Genomic DNA, 19,251 nt, shown 5'->3' with positions numbered 1-19,251 from the left:
GCAGATAACGCTAGCTGCCAATTTTTAGTCGTAAACACAACATTATATACAAACAAGCACACGACACAAATACAGAACAGCACACAAAAACGTACAGACAATACAAACACAAACAAAAAACACAGAGTGCACTCAAAACAAAATACAATACAGAAACACAAAAACATACATGGAACAATACCCACAAAATCAAATCACACACATAAAGGACACTCAACAGACAAAAACACAACAGAAACACAACGATACACAGCACACATGAGGCACACAACAAATTGCACAACACAAATAACTGCACTTTTTCAGTAGTCGCTTTACCGCCCCTTCCAATATGGCTGACGCGCTGACATTCATTGAGACGTACGTATAGATTTGCCTATGAGATGGACATTCATATTGGTCAATGAAAGACGTCCTTTTAAGTTCGGACCAATTAGAATGCTAGTAAATACGAAGGGGGCGGGTCATCTCCGAGAGCGTCATGTTTTCATACATGTTCCGGGTGTAGAGTGTTTCCTGCACTGGTGCATGGTGGTCGAACAGGAGGAATTGTTGGAAATTTTTCCCGAGGTTAGTATATAAATTGGTTTTTACCCAGTGTGCAGTATTCCCATAGCCGTCACCCCACCAGAGGGTGTGGCTGGCCGCGGCCGGGGCTGACAAGACGGACGAAGAATGTCGTTTCGCATGTCGTTTTGTTGATAACGTTGACAAGTCGGCGGCGGGCGAAAAATGCTTATGTTATAGTTAATGAGCCCGTCTCGTTTACTTGACACGAGCGAGCGGCGGCAGCTCGGTGGCTAACAGTCGTTAGCTCACCTTTTAGCACATTGGCGACCCCTAAATGTACCTACGAACGCGGAATTAAACACTTTTTAGTAGGCGAGGTCGTGACAACATTCACGTTAACTACGACGTCTCGCAAAGTCGTGACAGCGCTTAGCTGTCGCAGTTAGCACGGATGCTAACTCGTTGATAAGTGTGCTGTTACGCGCCTTCGAGCGTGACAACTGTTAGATAAAAGCAACTGCGCTACAATATATAATCATATGATTGTTGTCGAGTATTGTAATTGTCTATTTAAATGTAGAGTGAAAAACAGCAAAAACTGGTAAGCCGATGAAATGGTAAGTGTAAGGCGTGTGGAAGTTGCAAACATTAAAGAGACAGACTTTCTTTAAACGTTTTATTCATTCATGCTACTCACTGATTTTTCATTTAAAGCACAATATCCTCATTGTGCTTAACCAGATCATGCAACACTACTTTCAAGGTGGTTCACATTTATAATCGCTTAGTTCCATCATTAAATCGTAATAAACTACGCATGTTTTAGGTGGTTTACGTATTTGGAAGTATATCATCCCAATAAGTACATGGACATACAAATCGTTTGCATTATTCAATGATGTGATTGTATTGATATGAATACTAAAAGTCCATATTTGTGTATTTGGAGGTGTACAGTCCCAACATATAAAGTGCTCTGACATAAAAATTAATAATTTGAAAAGTTAAATCTGTGTTAGCATGTTACTATTTCAAACCACAATGGATATAAATTGCCTTCTTGAACACAAATGGCATTGTATGGTTTATCATAATGTATATAAACTAAGATAAAATAAATTCGACTTGTTTTATTGGGTGTACAGTACACTGAACTCATGTTTTTAATGGTGGAATATGTTACAGGCCCACAATTGGTGAAAATCTACAATATAGAGGGACCACTCAGACAATATAAAAACGTTTTTAGTTTGAACTCAAAATACTTCAACTTAAATGTTGTACATTGTGAACATTTATGAACTCACACACACCCACATTCCAAGCATGAAATCTATGGAAAATACTATACATGTATACGAAGAAACAACTGTTTGTAAGGGTCTAGCACAAAGGCAGAAGCTTAGGAGAAAATACTTTATTTGCAATGTTGAATTTGACATTTTTGGAGTGAGGGGCTATTTTCATTTAAGATAATTTTTTTTTTTTTAAATCATAAAGAGAAATGTGTAAAAACAAAAAATTGTTTTATAATATCCATTTCCCCATTAAAAATATATATTCTATTTGTTTTTTAAATGAACAAATGTGTATTAGCTAATATTCAAGCAAAGCAATGAGGTTGGTTTATGTTCAGGTATAGTTAACAAAATCCATACGTATCAGGGTAGCAATAATAAAAATCTATTCATTTTACCCAAATTTGGTTGAACTTCTTGAAATCCAGAGTGGTAAGTTCACGTTTCCATTTTATTGTATTTCAAAAATTGTTCCAAAACAAATCCTCCAATTTAGAAGGTGATGTATTCCGCCATTGTCGGATTTGAATGTGGGAGAAACGCAGACGCTCTTGAACCACATTGATAAACATACACAAGACTATCTACAAATCTAGAGAAGAACGCTACTGTGATGTACAGTATATGTCATGTTGACGGAGCAACCTTTTTCACTTTATGTGTCATACCTTTGTATGTTCAGTGGGACAGTTTAGCTTAGCGCCATCTAGCTCTGTCAGTGCTTATGACTGATCACCTTTCTGCACGTGCGTCACTCAACCGTTGTTGTGTCGTTGCAGCGGCAGAAGCATGCTCTTGGCGCAGCTCAACCGCGACTCCCAGGGAATGACGGAGTTTCACGACGCCGACGGGCAGCCGGTCACGCTGTGCTTGACCGAGGCAGTGACTGTGGCAGGTGAGCTGAAGGAAACTGCCCATTCCCTCCAGCTTATTTGTCAGAACAATTTTTCTTTTTTCTATTTTTCTATCCATAGTTCAAAAAAACAAATGTTCCTAATGCGAGACAATGTCCCACTCATGGTAGATGATGATTTGGTTGGTTCTCAGAAAGCACGGTTCTCCGAAGGCTGCTAATATTGACCCAGTTTGAGAGTCAGTATTATTTTTCTTTTAAAATCAATCATCTGATTTAACTGTTAATAGTTTTGTATAATAATGCAGAGATAAAATAAGCAACCTTACTAAGATTTGTGCTACTGACTGAGTGTGAATATATTTTGGGCAGAGAAAAATAACCATCGCGTCTACTTCCTGTTTGTGACATGCTAACACTCCCATGTCAACAGAAGCCCCTTAAAATTCATCCATTTTAAAAACAGTTGTTACAAAATTTTGGGCCGAAAAAATTCTCTGACTGTCGTTACAGTTTGGTTTGCTATCTTGGAATACCTTACATACTACATCCCACCTCCATTCTGTGTCAGTGCTTGTACAGAACAGCCACACGGAGCGAACAATGGCAGCGGGAAAGGGGTTAGTGTGTTGAGCCACTGCTCAGACTCAACACAAAAGTTTTATTCATTCCAGCTACCCTGACTTCACAAAGATACAGTGGAAGAAAAGGCATTGAGCAGAGGGCAGACCTCCACCAAGACTGAATAATATGCCTTGATGGTGGTATGTTGCTTGCTTCCATCTTAGCGTTTAACGTGAATACTGTACGTGAGAGAAATAGAGAAGTGAGAGAAATATTTATCATTTCATACGTACCTGTGGATGAAAACAAGCAAAGTGTGATTAATGACATCAAAATCAAAAGTACAATTTAAAAATGTTCCAGCCATATTGAGTAATGCATAAGATGGAGTTTAACGTCATCATTTAGTGTCGAAGGTTTTCCTTCCTTGTGGATTTCAAAGTTGTGGTCCCTCGCCAGATGCCGATCAAATGGACACCATGGACACGGTGAGCCTGCAGGCTGTCACCTTGGCGGACGGTTCCACCGCCTACATACAGCGCGACACCAAGCCGGCCTTCGCCGACGCGCAAATCATGGACGGCCAGCTGATCCATTTGGAGGATGGCTCGGCCGCCTACGTCCAGCACGTGTCCATGCCCAAAGCAGGTGCCACCTCGGCGTTATCGTCAGTTTACACGTCATGAACAGTATGCTGGCATTTGCTGAAAATCAAGTGTTGTTGAATGTTCCAGGCGGAGACAGTTTGCAACTGGAAGATGGCCAAGCAGTTCAACTTGAAGATGGAACAACAGCCTTTATACACACACCCAAAGGTATAGGAAAGTAATAATAATGATATGAAATTTTGTTAACATGTATAATGAGTAGGGTCTCAAAAGGCCTTAATAAGCCATACCTGAAATGATGCCTGATATCCTGAAGAGAATTTGAAAAACTAAAAGTAGTTTTATGAAGTTCCTCGTCCAGGGAACGTAGCAGTAATAAGTAACACTGAGAATGAAAGAATAAATGTATCAGTGCTACTTATTATTATTATTATATCTTATTATCTATTTTTGATATACTAATAACCAGGACTGATATTAAAAATGTTACACAGTAAAAGAAGCAAAATACATTAAAAAAAATAATCTTAAACTACATTAAAAAAATATATATTGAAAACTGTAGACTGTCTGTAAATGGCCAAAAATGGCCGTGAACAAGCTGTAAGTAATAAATAGGAACCAAGCCTGAGGGTTAGTTACAGTAAGAGCTTATGAGCGATGACATGTTACCTTTCAAAACCTTTCAAATGAAGATTAGCCAGCACATATCTCATCATACAGATAAAGTTGCCCGTCCCACCTACTGATAAAATGTGCAGTGATGGGAGGAGTAGCTGTTGCAAGTAATAAATCTAAGTGCAGAGTATAAAAACATTTGTACACGCTTTTGTTGTGAAGCCGAAACGTACGAGCAAGGCGGCCTGCAGGAGGTGCAGCTGGAGGACGGCAGCACGGCCTACATTCAACACACAGTGCACATGCCGCAGCCCAACACCATCCTGGCCATCCAGGCCGACGGCACCATCGCTGACCTGCAGGCCGAGGCCACCGCCATCGACCCGGACACCATCAGTGTGCTGGAGCAGTACACCACCAAGGTGACAATTTATGCAGCTACACAACATCTCTTCCAGAGATAAAGCAGAGTGAACATAAACCAATTTGTGATATACACACACATTTTTCTCGTCTTTTTGATAACCAGAGCAACACAAAGTAACTGTTGCAGTACAAAGAATGACCTCTGAGAGGCAGCATATCACTGATGAAAAATACTAATGGTAAAAGGTGGTGGTAGTAGTAGTAGAAAACGAAAGAAGAAGCTGGTCACTAAATTGCATTTGCAGATTCTTCTTGTCCTTTTTATGCTTTGCTCTCATGACATGCTCATATTTGACCCGATTGACTCGCTGGCATCATTTCTGCTAAGGTGGAGAACATCGAGAATCCCTTGGTTCCTTTTGGTAGAGTTGAGACAGACAGCGGCGTGCATATGCGGGTATGGAAGAATGTAATTTATTTTCAGAGACGTGATATGTTTTGGGCGTCATGGTGTTTGTTTCTCGTCCACCAGATTGTGCTACAGGGTCAGGAGAACAGGCGAGTGGCTAACGTCGGCGAAAAGTCATACCGCTGTGAACACGAGGACTGCGGAAAGTTGTACACCACTGCACACCATCTCAAGGTCAGTGTTTGTTGTGTGGATGTTTACAGTGAATATGTTTGCACTGGTACTTTGACTTAAGTGTGTCAATTATGATATTTATTTTTTTTTACTTGTTGTTGACGTACTGTAGGTGCACGAGCGCTCACACACCGGAGACAAGCCGTACATGTGTGACTATCCGGGATGCGGGAAGAAGTTTGCAACGGGTACGGATTCTCATATACTTGAATTCCCCCTCCATCGCGTGGGTTATGTTCTAGACCATCCCTGCAATAAGTGAAATCTGTGATATAGAAATACCCAAGTTTAACACTCCCAAGGGTTGTTTTTATAGCATTTAAACTAGTGATTGATGAGTACGGATATCAGGGTGCACCCTGGACTGGTTGCGAGCCAGTCGCATATTCACATTCCATTCACATTCATAGTGAAGGGTTGAAGGATGGAAGTTTCCATAAAATGTCTCCTTTTAAAAAAAAAAATTGGATAAGAAAATTATTTTCTGTTAATTCATAGTCAAAAACCTCCTTTGGTGTCACAAATTAACTAGTGAATGTGATTATTATTATTTTTCCTAAGGGTATGGACTGAAGAGTCACTCGCGCACGCACACTGGCGAGAAGCCCTATCGATGTCAGGAGCTCAACTGCTGCAAGTCCTTCAAAACCTCAGGAGACCTTCAGAAGCATACACGCACGCACACAGGTACGTATGTTCGTGGTCCCAAAGCAATGTCGGATGATAAAGTAAGATATGTTTTGGAGGGGACGGCAAAACAAAAATATTTTTGGAATTAATTAAAGAAGCAAATATTAATGCTATTTTAGATGGAAAACAACAAAGAAATGCCAAGGTTGATCTAGAATTACAAAAGCAATCTCATACGACGTCATCGCACGGCGCAGTCACTTCCTGGTCTTCTTTTAAATTACAGGTGGGTCACATTTTTATGGTGTAATGGACCATAGAAATGTAATGGCAGAATCCTCTCTCAATATTCGCAAAAGAAGAACAAATGGAAACGGGCATAAGTTGATTGTCCCATTTGCGCATTGTCTGTAAATTTGCTTAAAAAAATAGAAACAATTAGATGAAAACCTGACTACTGCTCAACATGGAATTGAGTGTAAATGTTTCTTATAACAGCATGCACCTAAAAGTCTCCAATATACATGCCCTCAATTGAACAGGATTTTCTGTGAAACGAAGATTTCAAACCTGTCGCTATGAAACACACAGGATCTCTGTCTCTTTGTTGTAATCTGATGTCTGTCTCTCTCTCTTTTTTTTTTGCCGTTGCAGGAGAGAAGCCGTTCAAGTGTCCGATTGAGGGCTGCGGCCGGTCCTTCACCACCTCCAACATCCGCAAAGTACACATCCGCACGCACACGGGCGAGCGGCCGTACTACTGTTCCGAACCCAGCTGCGGCCGTTCATTCGCCAGTGCCACCAACTACAAAAACCACATGAGGATCCACACTGGTAACTTCCTCTTAACTACAGCTCTACCTTTCGAAGGACAGTTTGTTTCATGTTTTACTTGATGGGTTTTAAATATGTCCTTTGAGGTGGACATTGGAGGATGTCTAAATCAAAGTGACAAACATTCCATTGAATGAGGACCATAGAAAAGAAGTGTTAATATTATCATTTGTGCTTTGTTCAGGGGAAAAGCCGTACGTGTGCACTGTACCCGGATGTGAGAAGCGCTTCACCGAATACTCGAGTCTGTACAAGCACCACGTAGTGCACACGCCGTGCAAGCCGTACATCTGCAACCACTGCGGCAAGACCTACAAGCAGATCTCCACGCTGGCCATGCACAAGCGCACCGCCCACAATGACACGGAGCCCATCGAGGAGGAGAAGGAAGCCTACTTTGAGCCGCCCGCAGGTGAGTGGCAACGTGTGACGCACGTGCATGCAGGAATTGGTTGTTGCAACAGGAGGCGGTCCTATACTGCCCTCCGAAGTCAAATACACGTCATAATTTCAAACTCATCTTACATAATTAAAATCACATGTTAACGGTCTACATTCCGTTTCTAGATGCCATTGACGACCCCAGTGTGAGCTACTCATCAACTACGGCTCCGGTGGAAGGAGAGGAAACGAGCTCCGAACACATTCCTGCAGAGAGCGCCGACGTGGTCGCTCAACAACACATCGCCTTGGTGACTCAGCCTGATGGGACGCAACAGCAGGTAGAACGCGTGCCTAAAGTGGGAGACACATCTTCTTCTTTTTTTTGGGTGGCACTTGGTGTCTGATTACCATATGTGTGTACCTGATTTATGCTAAATGTATTGTTGATGTTTTAAAATCTCACTGCCACTTTCCTTCCCCAGGTTAGCATCTCTGAAGCGGACTTACAAGCAATGGGCGGCACCATCACCATGGTGACCCAAGAAGGCACCACCATAACCATCCCAGCCCATGAACTGGCCACGGAAGGTGCTCAGGTAAAAACAAAATCATTGTGATATACTGTAAATCAGCGAGTTGTGAAAATAATACTCAAACATTAAACAGTTTGGCCTGTGCATTAAAATGTTTCAAGAAGGTCAAATTATGTTTTCCTGTAAAAGTCATAGTGCACTTTAGGTTTATCCTGAAATTTCACCTGAAATCCCAATATCCTAAGGGAACTAAGATGCAAGGGAATCATTGTACTTAAAATGTCGTTAATTTATTCATTAATTGATTGTTGTAGGTAATAAATAAAAAACAATATTAGTGAAATAAATTTTTAAAAACACAGGGACAGGAAGTACAGGGAGTCCTCGAGTTACGTCGTACGCGACCTACGTCGTTTCGACTTTACGGCGACCGTGCCTCGTTTTTTAAAATCTCTGTACAAAGTATTTTGATGTAAATATAGACTTTAATGGGGAAATCCCACTTAAGCCGAAATTCGGGTTACATTGCTATCATAGGAACGATACTCCACCGTAACTTGAGGACTCCCTGTATTTTGTGATATAATTGGTTAAAATGAACTATTTGACTTTTGAAAACTTTGCCCACCACTGATTTAGAGTGTTTGTCTCCCCCAGGTGGCCATCATGACACCCGGCATGGCTTCCTTTGAAAGTGTGGAGGAAGCCACTTACAGTCAGGAGCAAGAAGACATTCACCCAGTCACCTTATTGGCCACTTCCAATGGCACTCACATTGCCGTGCAGGTTGGTTCTTAGGGAAAAGTTGTTCGATGTCAATTTGAAGTCAAAGTGGAAGTGAAACCACACAACTTGTCATTTTACATTTAATCTGGTGGTAATTGCTGCAGACGAACTGGATTATTAATTTTTCAATGATAAAAAAAAATGTCAAGAATGACATGTTAGGGTCCTTATGGGACCAGTGAAAATGATCTACACCTTATAGAAAATTGTATTCATTCAATAGAAGCAGCAATCAAGACAGTTGTGCACAAATTTGCTGTTAATTGTAATTTTTCTTTAGATGAACCTAAATGGATTTGTCACTTTTTTTGAAAATAGCTCTTCAAATTAACCCTAAAATGTAGAAATGCACGATCCTTAAGATACAGTAGCCTTTCGTATCACCAGTTAGAAACTGCAAATGCGGGTTTAGGCCTCAAAATAACCAGAGGGGCTTCAAAGGTTACCAGTTTGTCTCTCGGCCTTTTGTTTAGCATGGAAAAACTCAGTTTCCACTTTTTGTCATGTTAATTACAAAATAAACACTACTTGGCCATCAATGGGAGTAACAAACGACAAAGCGAATTTCTGTGGAAACCTGACAGTTATTGGGAGAATCGCTTCACTCTGAGTGAAGAATTAAGTTAGATTCAATACGTACATAGTGAGACGATTAAGGTTGAATGACCATCAGTTAAATTAGTGGATTTTTTTTTTAAAGGCATGACTATGTCGACATTTGTTTTTGAATGCTATGAATACATTAAAGATATTAATACAAAAATGGCTTGAAAGATCATGTTTTTTTAAATTATGAATTTTGAGGAGAAAAACAAATGTGTGACATGAGTGATAGCTGATGTCTAACAAGTGAATAATGATGGAATGTTTCTTCTTTTTCTTATGAATTCTTGTCTTTTTTTTATGTGTGCAGCTTAGCGATCAGCCCTCATTGGAGGAAGCCATCCGAATAGCTTCGAGAATTCAGCAAGGGGAGTCGCCCGGCCTGGACGATTGATAATGGATGGGAATTGGTATCAAGTCGGACTAGGAAAAAAAAAATCTAACGAATTCGAACTTGCAAGTCTTCCTTGAAAGTTGTTTTCTCTCCCTCCCACCGCCACATGCAAAAGAACTTTGTTTTTAAGTGTATATAGGATTTTGATAACTGGACTATTTTGTCTCTCAACCAAACAGATTATGGGGAGATATGTGTGGGGGTGCTTTCTAATGATCATGCAGGGTGCAGGGTACAGCTAATGCTATTTCTAATTTTAAAAAAAATATATAAAATAAAGCATCAAGCATCTGATTTATTGACTGGTAAAAATTCATACATCTTCATAAAAGATTTAGTACAATCACTTAAATCAGTGGTATTCAACTGTTGGTTCATGTAAAAAAATTAAATGAGTTCATGGTTTGCAATGGGCATGCAAGGTTCCCAAGTTATTTTGATAATATATTAAATATATTTTAATCATACAAAAATAGTTACGGGTAACGTCAACGAGTCAAATGTAAGTAAATCGCTGACACAACTCTTTAAAGAAAAAAAAAGAAACTCATGACATCACGGCCCCTCTTTGATGTGGAACGCCCCATTTTTCAGATTTCGCAGGGACTCTCTGATTGGCTGCCAGGCGTCACATGACTAACGGTCGCGGGAAGTACGTTAGCTCGCGCGTGACGAGATTCAGTGGATTAATGCGGAGAGTTACTTTAATTTTTTCTTTTAACTGGTGGAATTTGTGATCTTTTAAGTTTGTGTCGGGGACAGAGCGAGGTGAGCTGCTGGGTCGGAGGGCGATACCCGAGTCAAGCGGGTAGTTAAGTCGTTTTTGGTGACTTTTTCGTCGCATTGGATCGGCCACTTCAACGTGGTGGGCTGGAGTTAAAAACAACGTAGCCTTTTCGAGGCTAGCGGAGTCTATTACAACCTTTATTTGTATGCCTGTTACTGGAATACCTTCGCTCAAGGTAGTTTAAAATTCGACCTTTTGTGTTTTTTGGAGGGGAAGTTGGAACGAGTGCTCTTTTATTTTTCGAAAAGCACGTTTTTACCGAGAGTAAAAACAACTTGGCTAGCATGTCGAGCTACGGTAGCCGTTGGAAGGACTCCCCCTCGCCCAAATCTCGTCCCGTCCGCCAGAAACTCAATTTTACGGCAAGCGACAGCGAGGATGAGCTGATGGAGGATGTCAACGAGTCCGGCTTCAACGAATCGCACTCCCCGACGGGGTTGCGAACTAGCTCCGCTGACACGCTGCCGGAGGGTGCAGGCTGCGGTGGTGATAGGACCCCGGCGTTGAGGCGGTCGACCGGGGACGAGATTTGGTCGGAAGAGGGCTTCAGCTCCCCATCGCAGTTGCTGTCCCCGCGCTCGGAGCTTTTCGCCGCCTGCACGCCGTCTCCGAGGAAAACGTTGTGGTTGTGTGCCGGCTCACCGGAGCGGTCGTGCCGCCGGGCCGACAAGGACGGATCCGGCTTACCGTTCCCCACATGCCCCGACACGCCTCCGCACAAAACCCTGAGAAAACTGCGACTTTTTGACACACCTCACACGCCAAAGGTGAGGGGAAATCTGCCGCAAACAATTTAAATGTGATTTACTGCTCCTAGGAATCTAAGATGGCAACTTTGGTGTTGACTAACGGCGAGTTTTGAACGTCAACAATTTTTGCTGTGTCAGTTGGACAACCCAGTGACCCACTTAACGAGGGGCCTGTTGCATAATAGTCTAAATGTACTGCAATGACGAAATGACTGCTTCGTTATAGACTGACTGTGCACCACGCCCCCCTCCATTTCATACTATCCTTTTTTAAATGTATTAATAAAATGATATGCTCTTGTTGAGGCTACTTTTTACACGTTTTTTGCACTTAAAAAACTAAATTAAACCACACAAACAACACTACGATTTGCATACAATTTTTAATTCTAATATTTCTCCTGCTACAGTATTTTTCACAAAAAACACGATAAAACTAATAACCTTTTATGTAGAAAACACGATCAAGTAAATAAAAGGAAAAAATAAAACAAACCCAGTGGATCAATGCTATTCAAAATATCTACTATATAGCCTATTTTCAAGGAAAGTACTACACGGTTGTGTACATATTAGAGATGCAATGATTAATCAACAACTAATCAATTTTCAATTATTGATAATGAATCGTTTAGATACCTTTTTTAATTAAAAATGTTCTGGATACTTGGAATTTCAGCTTCTCGACAGTAACTATGCCATTTCTGGGGTCCTCAACGAAAGCAGGCTGATTGTCTTTATGTTAAATCAATAATAAACGTTTGTTTTTTTGATACCAGTATCAACATTTTTGCCTATTTTCTGACTGACCAAAGCAGTACCTGAATCCTAATGTGTTTGTGTATTTCCTGGACTGTCAATTAAAAATGTCGACACTTTTGCTGCTGCTGTAAACACGCTGCAGTTACATCAACCTAGTGGAGCGTCCGAGATGTAACCACTCTTGTCGCACAAAAACCTACGAGCTTTTTACTCTCTTGGAATAATGCATGCACATTGCACAGATACTGCCCTCTGCTGTCGACAGAAATTACCATTAAATTGCCCTCAAGCTCGCATTGCAAATGGAATGGCTCAAGTGTATTCTGGGTTTGGTCACATGTGGGTTGGGTTCCCCTGTTTTTGCATGTACATGGGCACTTAAAGAGCTGTTTGTTTTCCAGAGCCTTCTATCTCGCGTCAGGGATTCTAGCGGGAAGGGTCCCTCATTCAAGACTGGCGAACCTGGGGTAGTGCTGTCAAGGTCTACCACAGACAGTGACAGTGGCAGGAGACGTCACACGCCTCCAGTCAACTTCAACCCTTTCACCCCCGACTCCCTGCTCATCCAGTCGGCCACGCAGCAACGGACCAACAGGAAGAGGCCACACTGGAACGTGTACGTTGCCGTTTTCACTCTCTCATTCGCACCGTTCTCTAAATACAAGGCAGTTGGAGTTTACTATAAACAGAATTGAACATTGTTCTTGAAACAGCAAAATGTTCAACCAGACCATGTGTTGGTTTCCTCTAACCCTGCTGGCTTAAAGCGATTTGCGAACCACGATGGACGGCTAGTGGAAATTAGCGTAGTTGTTACAGAAATGATATCCCTTCAAACAATTTATTTTATAATTAACGCCAACATTTTGAACACATCCATAGAGTACAACCTTAGCCACAAGCATACTGCATATTGTCTTGGCTTTGTATGGGACCTTCTCTGCCTCTTCTCTTACCTAAAGTGTTATTGTGCTACAGGCACCACCACCATCTTTTCTTTCTTTTTTTCATAAGGAGTGCGTCTAAGAGTGCTCCAGCAAAGATTTTTGTTCACTTTTACGCCGAACAAAACGAGCTGTTTCCATGTCCTCCTCGCGCCTCGTCCTCGTCTTGAACCTGCACATCCTCTTAACTTTAACGGCAACAGTTTTCCTGCACCATTTGCAAATGATTTTATTTTTTGCATCATATCTTAACCTCTTGTAGCCTCCACACGACGAAGGTAGCTCACTCCCACTTTGCTGAAGACGCGACCGAACTGGATGCTTGCAGCCTCACATGCTCCGACATTGTTTTGATGCATCACTTAAAAGCCTGCAATGCACGAAAGATGAAATGCAATATAGCAGGATTTCACTGTAACTTATTTGAATGTCACAATAAGGTAAATTACACAGCAGGTCGCTCACCTCCGACCTATGGCTGGGAACTAAGACCTCATGCTTGCTCGTAAACTCTATTGTGTGCTTGTGAACGCCCCCACGCCTCTTTCCCCCACCGTGCACTTTGCTGCTGCCCCTACCTGTCTGCCACTTTTTTTTTTAAACTTGCGTTTTAAAAAAATTCAAGGATTTTATTGTCAATGCTCAAACGGTATCAAAATTAGTTGTAGTTTGAAAAAAATGTTTTTTTAGTTCGGTTGAGATCATGTTTACGCCATTTTAAAAACACGCATGCTAATTAAATTGTGCTCTCCACACAGATCCAGTGGTGAAGACATAGAGGCAAGCGATATTGAGGAAGAAGAGGAAATCCTGCCACCATCCAAGGTAATACATTTTTTTCTGTGTCATTGTGTCCCCTTTTTTAATTGATTCCCTTCCTCAGTTCTTGAGTTTAACCCGCGTTCATATTCCCCAGAGGGTCACCATGATGCAGAGCAACATGATGTCACGCTATGCCTCCGAGTTCCTGGAGTTGGAGAAGATCGGCTGCGGTCAGTTTGGCGCTGTGTACAAATGCGTGAAGCGATTGGATGGCTGCCTCTACGCAATCAAGCGCTCCAAGAAGCCCTTGGCTGGATCGGTGGACGAGTAAGTGTTGGCTTTTGAACACGGGTCTCTCTAATAATGGATGCTGATTGCTGAGCCTTCATTTACTGTATTAGCGAGCAGGTCGTCCTTTGGCTTAAATGACAGGCACCAGGCTACTACCTGTTTTCGTCGCTTAGCAACCAATGCCACGGTCATCCCAGTGCAGTCTTGTCCTGCCCCATTGTATTTGTGACCCGCTCTGACTAAAAGGTCCGCATGTCGGAAAGTAACAACTGTGTATTTGTCCATAACAGGAGGTCGAAAATGACGATTTTGAGATTTCTCCACAAATAGCCTTCTTGAGGTCTCTAGTTTAATTTCCCAGCAGCTCAAAGGTAAAAAAAAAATTATAGAAGTGTATGAAAAAAGCAATTACTAGACAGTATGCATCGTAATTAGGGAGTGTTTTTAGCCTAGCTGCTAACTAGCGCCGTGTCTTGTTTATTAAAACCAATACAGATTTCCTTGCCTCAAATGTCATTCACAAATGGGTTGCATAAATGTTGTGAGGATAAACAGTTCTGATGATGGATGGATGAAGGACGCGCGTTGTCTGTCCACTTACTGTGTTTTGTTATTCAAACTGACATAATCTTCAATTCCGGGATCTCTTTCCTAATGAATCGACTTCTACTTTTAATTCAAATGACTACATTCACACACTAAACCACATGTCCACTGACTATATGAGCGTACTCGATCGGGGGAGCAGATTGACAGGCTGTCACTTCACTCACAGCGAGTCGGTGATTAAAAGTTATGAAACGACTTGTCTGTAATGTAGGCTAATGTAATAATGTATTGTAAATACTAATGTAATATTTTGATCACTTGTCGACGTTGTCAATTTCATACGACTCCGCGTCTGCCTGTGTCGCAAATATCACCACACATGTTCACATTATGCTCTTTTAAGTGGAATGACATTAAAATGAAATAAAAAAAAATAGCTATGAAATATGAAACTTGAAGATAGAAAAATTATCGCATTGTCACTTCAAGCGAGTCACCCTGACACCCCACCCCAAAATGCACACAGGCTATATTGACTAGGGATGGGTAGCTTTCACGTTTGAATCAATACCGGTAATCAACGACAACCCAGCCCCCCAACCCCCGTCTATGTCTGTCTCTCTCTCTCTCTCTCTCTGTTTTTAATTTTTTTTTTTTTTAATTTATTACTTTAAATCAATTTGACTTTTCAATATATAAAACTTGACAAATAACTAAGATTTAAAATAGTGTTGTTCCGATACCGTTTTTTGGCCCCCAATACCGATTCCGATACCCAGCTTTCGGCCGATGCAATACCGATACCTAAGTTGTTGTTTTTTTCTCAACATGAAAAAGCTGTCCTGCCATTGGCTCAGAGCATTCAAGGGCCAATAGGATATCTTAGCTTGGCATGCAGTGAACATGTCACACATCAGTGAATGTCATGAATGAGCAAGACACAAGATGCTGCATCCAAAGTCCTATATTAGCATCAGAATTAATGGTATCTGCATGTTACCTTTTAGTACTCACGATACCAATACCACTGTTTTAACGCAGTGTTAGGGCCTCTGCCGATACTAGTATCGGAACAACACTAATTTAAAGCAACACAAAGGAACTTTCAGTTTACGTTGATTATGGCGACGCCGTGTGGACAAAAGCGGTATTGTTATGTCTGAAAGAAGACCACATTTCCTTTGAGGACAAGCGCATTGCGTAGTTTTTTTAGTTCACGCCAGCGAGTGAAGTCTGGGCCAACGTTCATCCTTGACTGTCCTCTCATCCGGGTAGCTTTTGACGTATGCCATAAAGCAGTCAGCACATTTGTAGTTTTTTGTGTGGCAGTGTTCCTACCATCCTCCTCAAAGTTGCTTAGTGCCAGTAAAAATGATACAGATCCCCTCAGGCTATGGCAAAGGTACCATTCAACTAGTTTTAAGTCGATGTTTCAGTTTGAGATGTTTGAGTTATGAAAATACTTTATTAAGGTTGAAAAAATTCCTTAGTGCTACTTAAAAATTTAAAACAAATGAACCAGAGAGGAGTAGTAAAAATAAAAGTACAACATTTTACAATTAGGCCTACTGAAGTATAATTAATACACATAAATTAATATTACACAAACAAAAGTGTGAAGCAAAGTTCTATGCAATGAACAACACAAGGAACAAAGTTAAACAGTAAATATATAAATTAATAATTGATGTGATCTTTGTTTCTTGTGCAGTTGTTTTTCAAGAATGTAAAGCCTGCCGCGCGCTGTGTTCCAAGTTTGAACCCACATTGGACTCAAATATAGCAACAACAAAAAAAACATTGCGAGCCTGCGCCCGGAGGCTGTCATACTTCACGAACTGTTTTTGTTTTGCTTGGTGCCGCAATAATCTCGCTCGTTTGTAAACCCGGAAATGAAATCCTGCGCGGGTGGGTGACGTCAGTACGCTGGTGTACGTAAATGTTGCATTCAGGTGCGCCATGGAAAATCGTCAAATCTTGCCCTACCTCTTCCTTACAATCCAAATCGTTACCACTAACAACTTGTTTCACTCAGAAACTTCTCAAATAAAATGCTAATAAAATGAATGTAAAAAATAACCACAGGCCACACCAAATGGCAAATAATCGATATCAAATTATTAAATCAAAATTTGCCGCTGTGGTATTATGACCTCATTTAAGCAAGGAAATATAACAAGGAGCAAAAATAAAATGACCGAACTTGAATTGTAAGCTTAATGTGATCTTCAAAGTTGAGGCTATTTTCATCTGTTGAGTTTTAAAGGGTTCAAATCTCGGACCTACAATTGGAATTGACTTTCCACTGATATTTTAACAGTATCTGAAAATTTCAGGTTAATATCTTTTTTTCTAAGGTACTGATTGAGATGCAAGTACCAAAAGTTTAGAATTCAAATATATATATCTCGATTTTCTTTTTTTCTTTTTTTGGCACGAGGACTTTTTTTTTTTTTTTGCCCGAACCGGTCAAGTTTATTGATTTAAAGGTAGACTGTGAGTTAACACTGACCCTCTCCTCCCCCCGTGTAGGCAAAACGCTCTTCGCGAGGTATACGCCCACGCTGTGCTAGGCCAGCACCGGCATGTGGTGCGCTACTACTCCGCGTGGGCAGAAGAAGGCCACATGCTGATCCAGAACGAGTACTGCAACGGCGGCACGCTGTCGGACATGATGGCCGACAACGCCCAGCAGCACGCCCGCCTGTCGGAGCTGGAGCTCAAGGACTTGCTCCTCCAGGTGGCCCGAGGACTCAAATACATCCATTCCATGTCGCTGGTGCACATGGACATCAAGCCCAGTGAGTTGGCGGAAGGATTTCGTTGTGAGGCAAACGGGACATTTTTCATCTGGATGCTTATTTTTGCGTTTTTGTTCTAGGTAACATCTTCATGTCCCGCAAGTCTGTCAGCAGCTGCGACGAGGGCGACGACGAGGACGGCCTCAACTCCAGCGTGGTCTACAAAATAGGTTTGATTGATGTTTCAAGGCTCCAAATAAGCAGTTTTGCCAATGAATGACTTCGGTTGAGGAGCAAAATACACATGAATAATCTTAACATCACTGGATAAAAATAAATATGTATAATTTTCCATCAATCTTTGCAGGCGATCTTGGTCACGTGACGCGGGCCGCCAATCATCAAGTGGAAGAAGGTGACAGCAGATATTTGGCCAATGAAGTTCTTCAGGAGGTTTGTCATCAAAACTTCACGTCGTTGCCTTTTTTTATTTTTTTTGAACAAAGTTCTCAGTGGCTTCTCGCGGTCGTCCCACAGGACTGCAGCAACCTGGCCAAGGCCGACATCTTCGCCCTGGCCCTGACGGTGGTCAGCGCGGCGGGGGCCGAGCCTCTGCCCAGGAACGGCGACGCTTGGCACGAGATCCGACGGGGGAAACTGCCCGCTGTCCCCCAAGTGCTCTCGCCGGAGTTTCTCAGCCTCCTCACGGTGTGTACGACCCCCGTTACCAAGACATAATTCGCGACGACGTACTTGGCCCGGGTGCCGGTGTTAACGTGTCCCTGTTGGTGTGTTCCAGCTGATGATTGACCCCGACCCTACCCGGCGCCCTTCCGCCACAGACCTCATCCGTCACCCGGTGCTGCTGACAGCGACCAAGAGTAGCGCCGACCAGCTGAGAGTGGAGAACAACGCCCTAAAGTGCAAGAATGCCCTGTTGGAAAGGTGAGCGGTTGTTCGACAAACGTAAAGAAATGGTCTTCTTTGTTTATATTGGGGGTTCGAAAGTCAAAACACGTTCTTTCGCTACACTAAAAAAAGTAGTGAGGGTCATGATTTCAGTAAATATTAGCATGAAAAAAATTGCTTTAAAATAGTACAATTTAAAAAATGTGTTGACCACCAAACCAGTTCACGTTACACCATTCATAACTTTAAAATCTTGGAGCAGAATGTTTACAAAAAATGTTTTGTTGCTGCTCAGGGAGCTGCAGAAGGCTCAGCAGGCCAGAGCCTCCGCCGGAGAGAAGGGAAACAGCAACAGCACCTCCAGACTCATCGGGAAGATGATGAGCCGGTCCGTTAGCCTTAACATCTTCTGAACAGTTTTTGTTGTACATACGTTAAAAAAAAAACCTGTTCATATTTGTTCACTCAACACTTTGCCATGCGGAAGTTGTACAAAGTTATTTAATAAAGTCATTCTATGTTCACCTTTTTGTCATTACATTATGTCAGGTTCAAATGTGATGAATAATTAAACACTTAATAGTTTTCTTCATTAATAAATGTTTGGCCTGAGATGGGAACATGGATGGCATCTGGTAGCACACAACAGTTGAACAAATGCTGCCTGGGTTAAGTCCATGTCAAAACGCAGCATTTTAACGTTTTAGGCTGACTTCGGCTTTAATGACATTACACATGCTTGTCAGCAGTTTTGTTTTTTGATGCTGCTGAGACAATGAAGTTGGCAGATAAGATGGTAGCTATACAAAACACTGTGTGTGTGTGTGTGTGTGTGTGTGTGTGGGGGGGGGGGGGGGGGGGGTCTGTATGTAACGTGTTTGTAAACAACCTAATTAGAAAATCATTCTACCCTGCCATTACCACGGTTCATGCTCAAAATTAAACGCCTATGCATCACAAATGTATGAAATACATTATTACATATACGTAAAGTGGCTAATGTAAATAAGATAACGTTACGCTGAATATCTAAGTGTCCTAGAAGCGTGGGGGGGTATACAGTATATTTACCACAATCAGAATTACTCGAAAAGTGTGATTCACGAAAACCCACCCACGTCACGTGAGCGCGA

At 41.7% G+C, this 19,251-nt stretch overlaps 2 protein-coding genes across 3 annotated transcripts; both read left to right on the top strand.

Annotated features, from left to right (window-relative positions):
- The first annotated feature begins 453 nt into the window (after positions 1–453).
- znf143b (zinc finger protein 143b) lies at positions 454–9,918 on the top strand. Of its 2 annotated transcripts, none has more exons than XM_077568205.1 (15): positions 454–570; positions 2,588–2,703; positions 3,685–3,873; positions 3,960–4,040; positions 4,674–4,873; positions 5,206–5,274; positions 5,350–5,460; positions 5,573–5,648; positions 6,022–6,147; positions 6,745–6,924; positions 7,109–7,336; positions 7,492–7,646; positions 7,791–7,904; positions 8,499–8,627; positions 9,541–9,918. In XM_077568205.1, exons 2-15 carry the CDS (start codon positions 2,598–2,600, stop codon positions 9,622–9,624), a joined length of 1,848 nt encoding a protein of 615 aa, XP_077424331.1. In that variant the 5' UTR covers positions 454–570; positions 2,588–2,597; the 3' UTR covers positions 9,625–9,918. The 2 variants fall into 2 exon arrangements, with proteins under 2 accessions (XP_077424331.1, XP_077424330.1); XM_077568204.1 differs by lacking the exon at positions 454–570 and adding an exon at positions 599–1,127.
- A 270-nt stretch (positions 9,919–10,188) lies between these two features.
- Positions 10,189–18,642, top strand: wee1 (WEE1 G2 checkpoint kinase). The gene is made up of 10 exons (XM_077568206.1): positions 10,189–11,178; positions 12,324–12,538; positions 13,625–13,691; positions 13,783–13,955; positions 17,001–17,269; positions 17,350–17,439; positions 17,577–17,662; positions 17,747–17,917; positions 18,009–18,154; positions 18,414–18,642. The coding sequence occupies exons 1-10, from the start codon at positions 10,696–10,698 to the stop codon at positions 18,529–18,531; spliced, it is 1,818 nt and encodes a 605-aa protein (XP_077424332.1). The 5' UTR covers positions 10,189–10,695; the 3' UTR covers positions 18,532–18,642.
- Positions 18,643–19,251: the final 609 nt, after the last annotated feature.

Source organism: Vanacampus margaritifer, chromosome 6 (assembly GCF_051991255.1).
Source record: "Vanacampus margaritifer isolate UIUO_Vmar chromosome 6, RoL_Vmar_1.0, whole genome shotgun sequence".
NCBI lineage: Eukaryota > Metazoa > Chordata > Actinopteri > Syngnathiformes > Syngnathidae > Vanacampus > Vanacampus margaritifer.
This window is presented reverse-complemented; position numbering and strand designations above follow the sequence as displayed.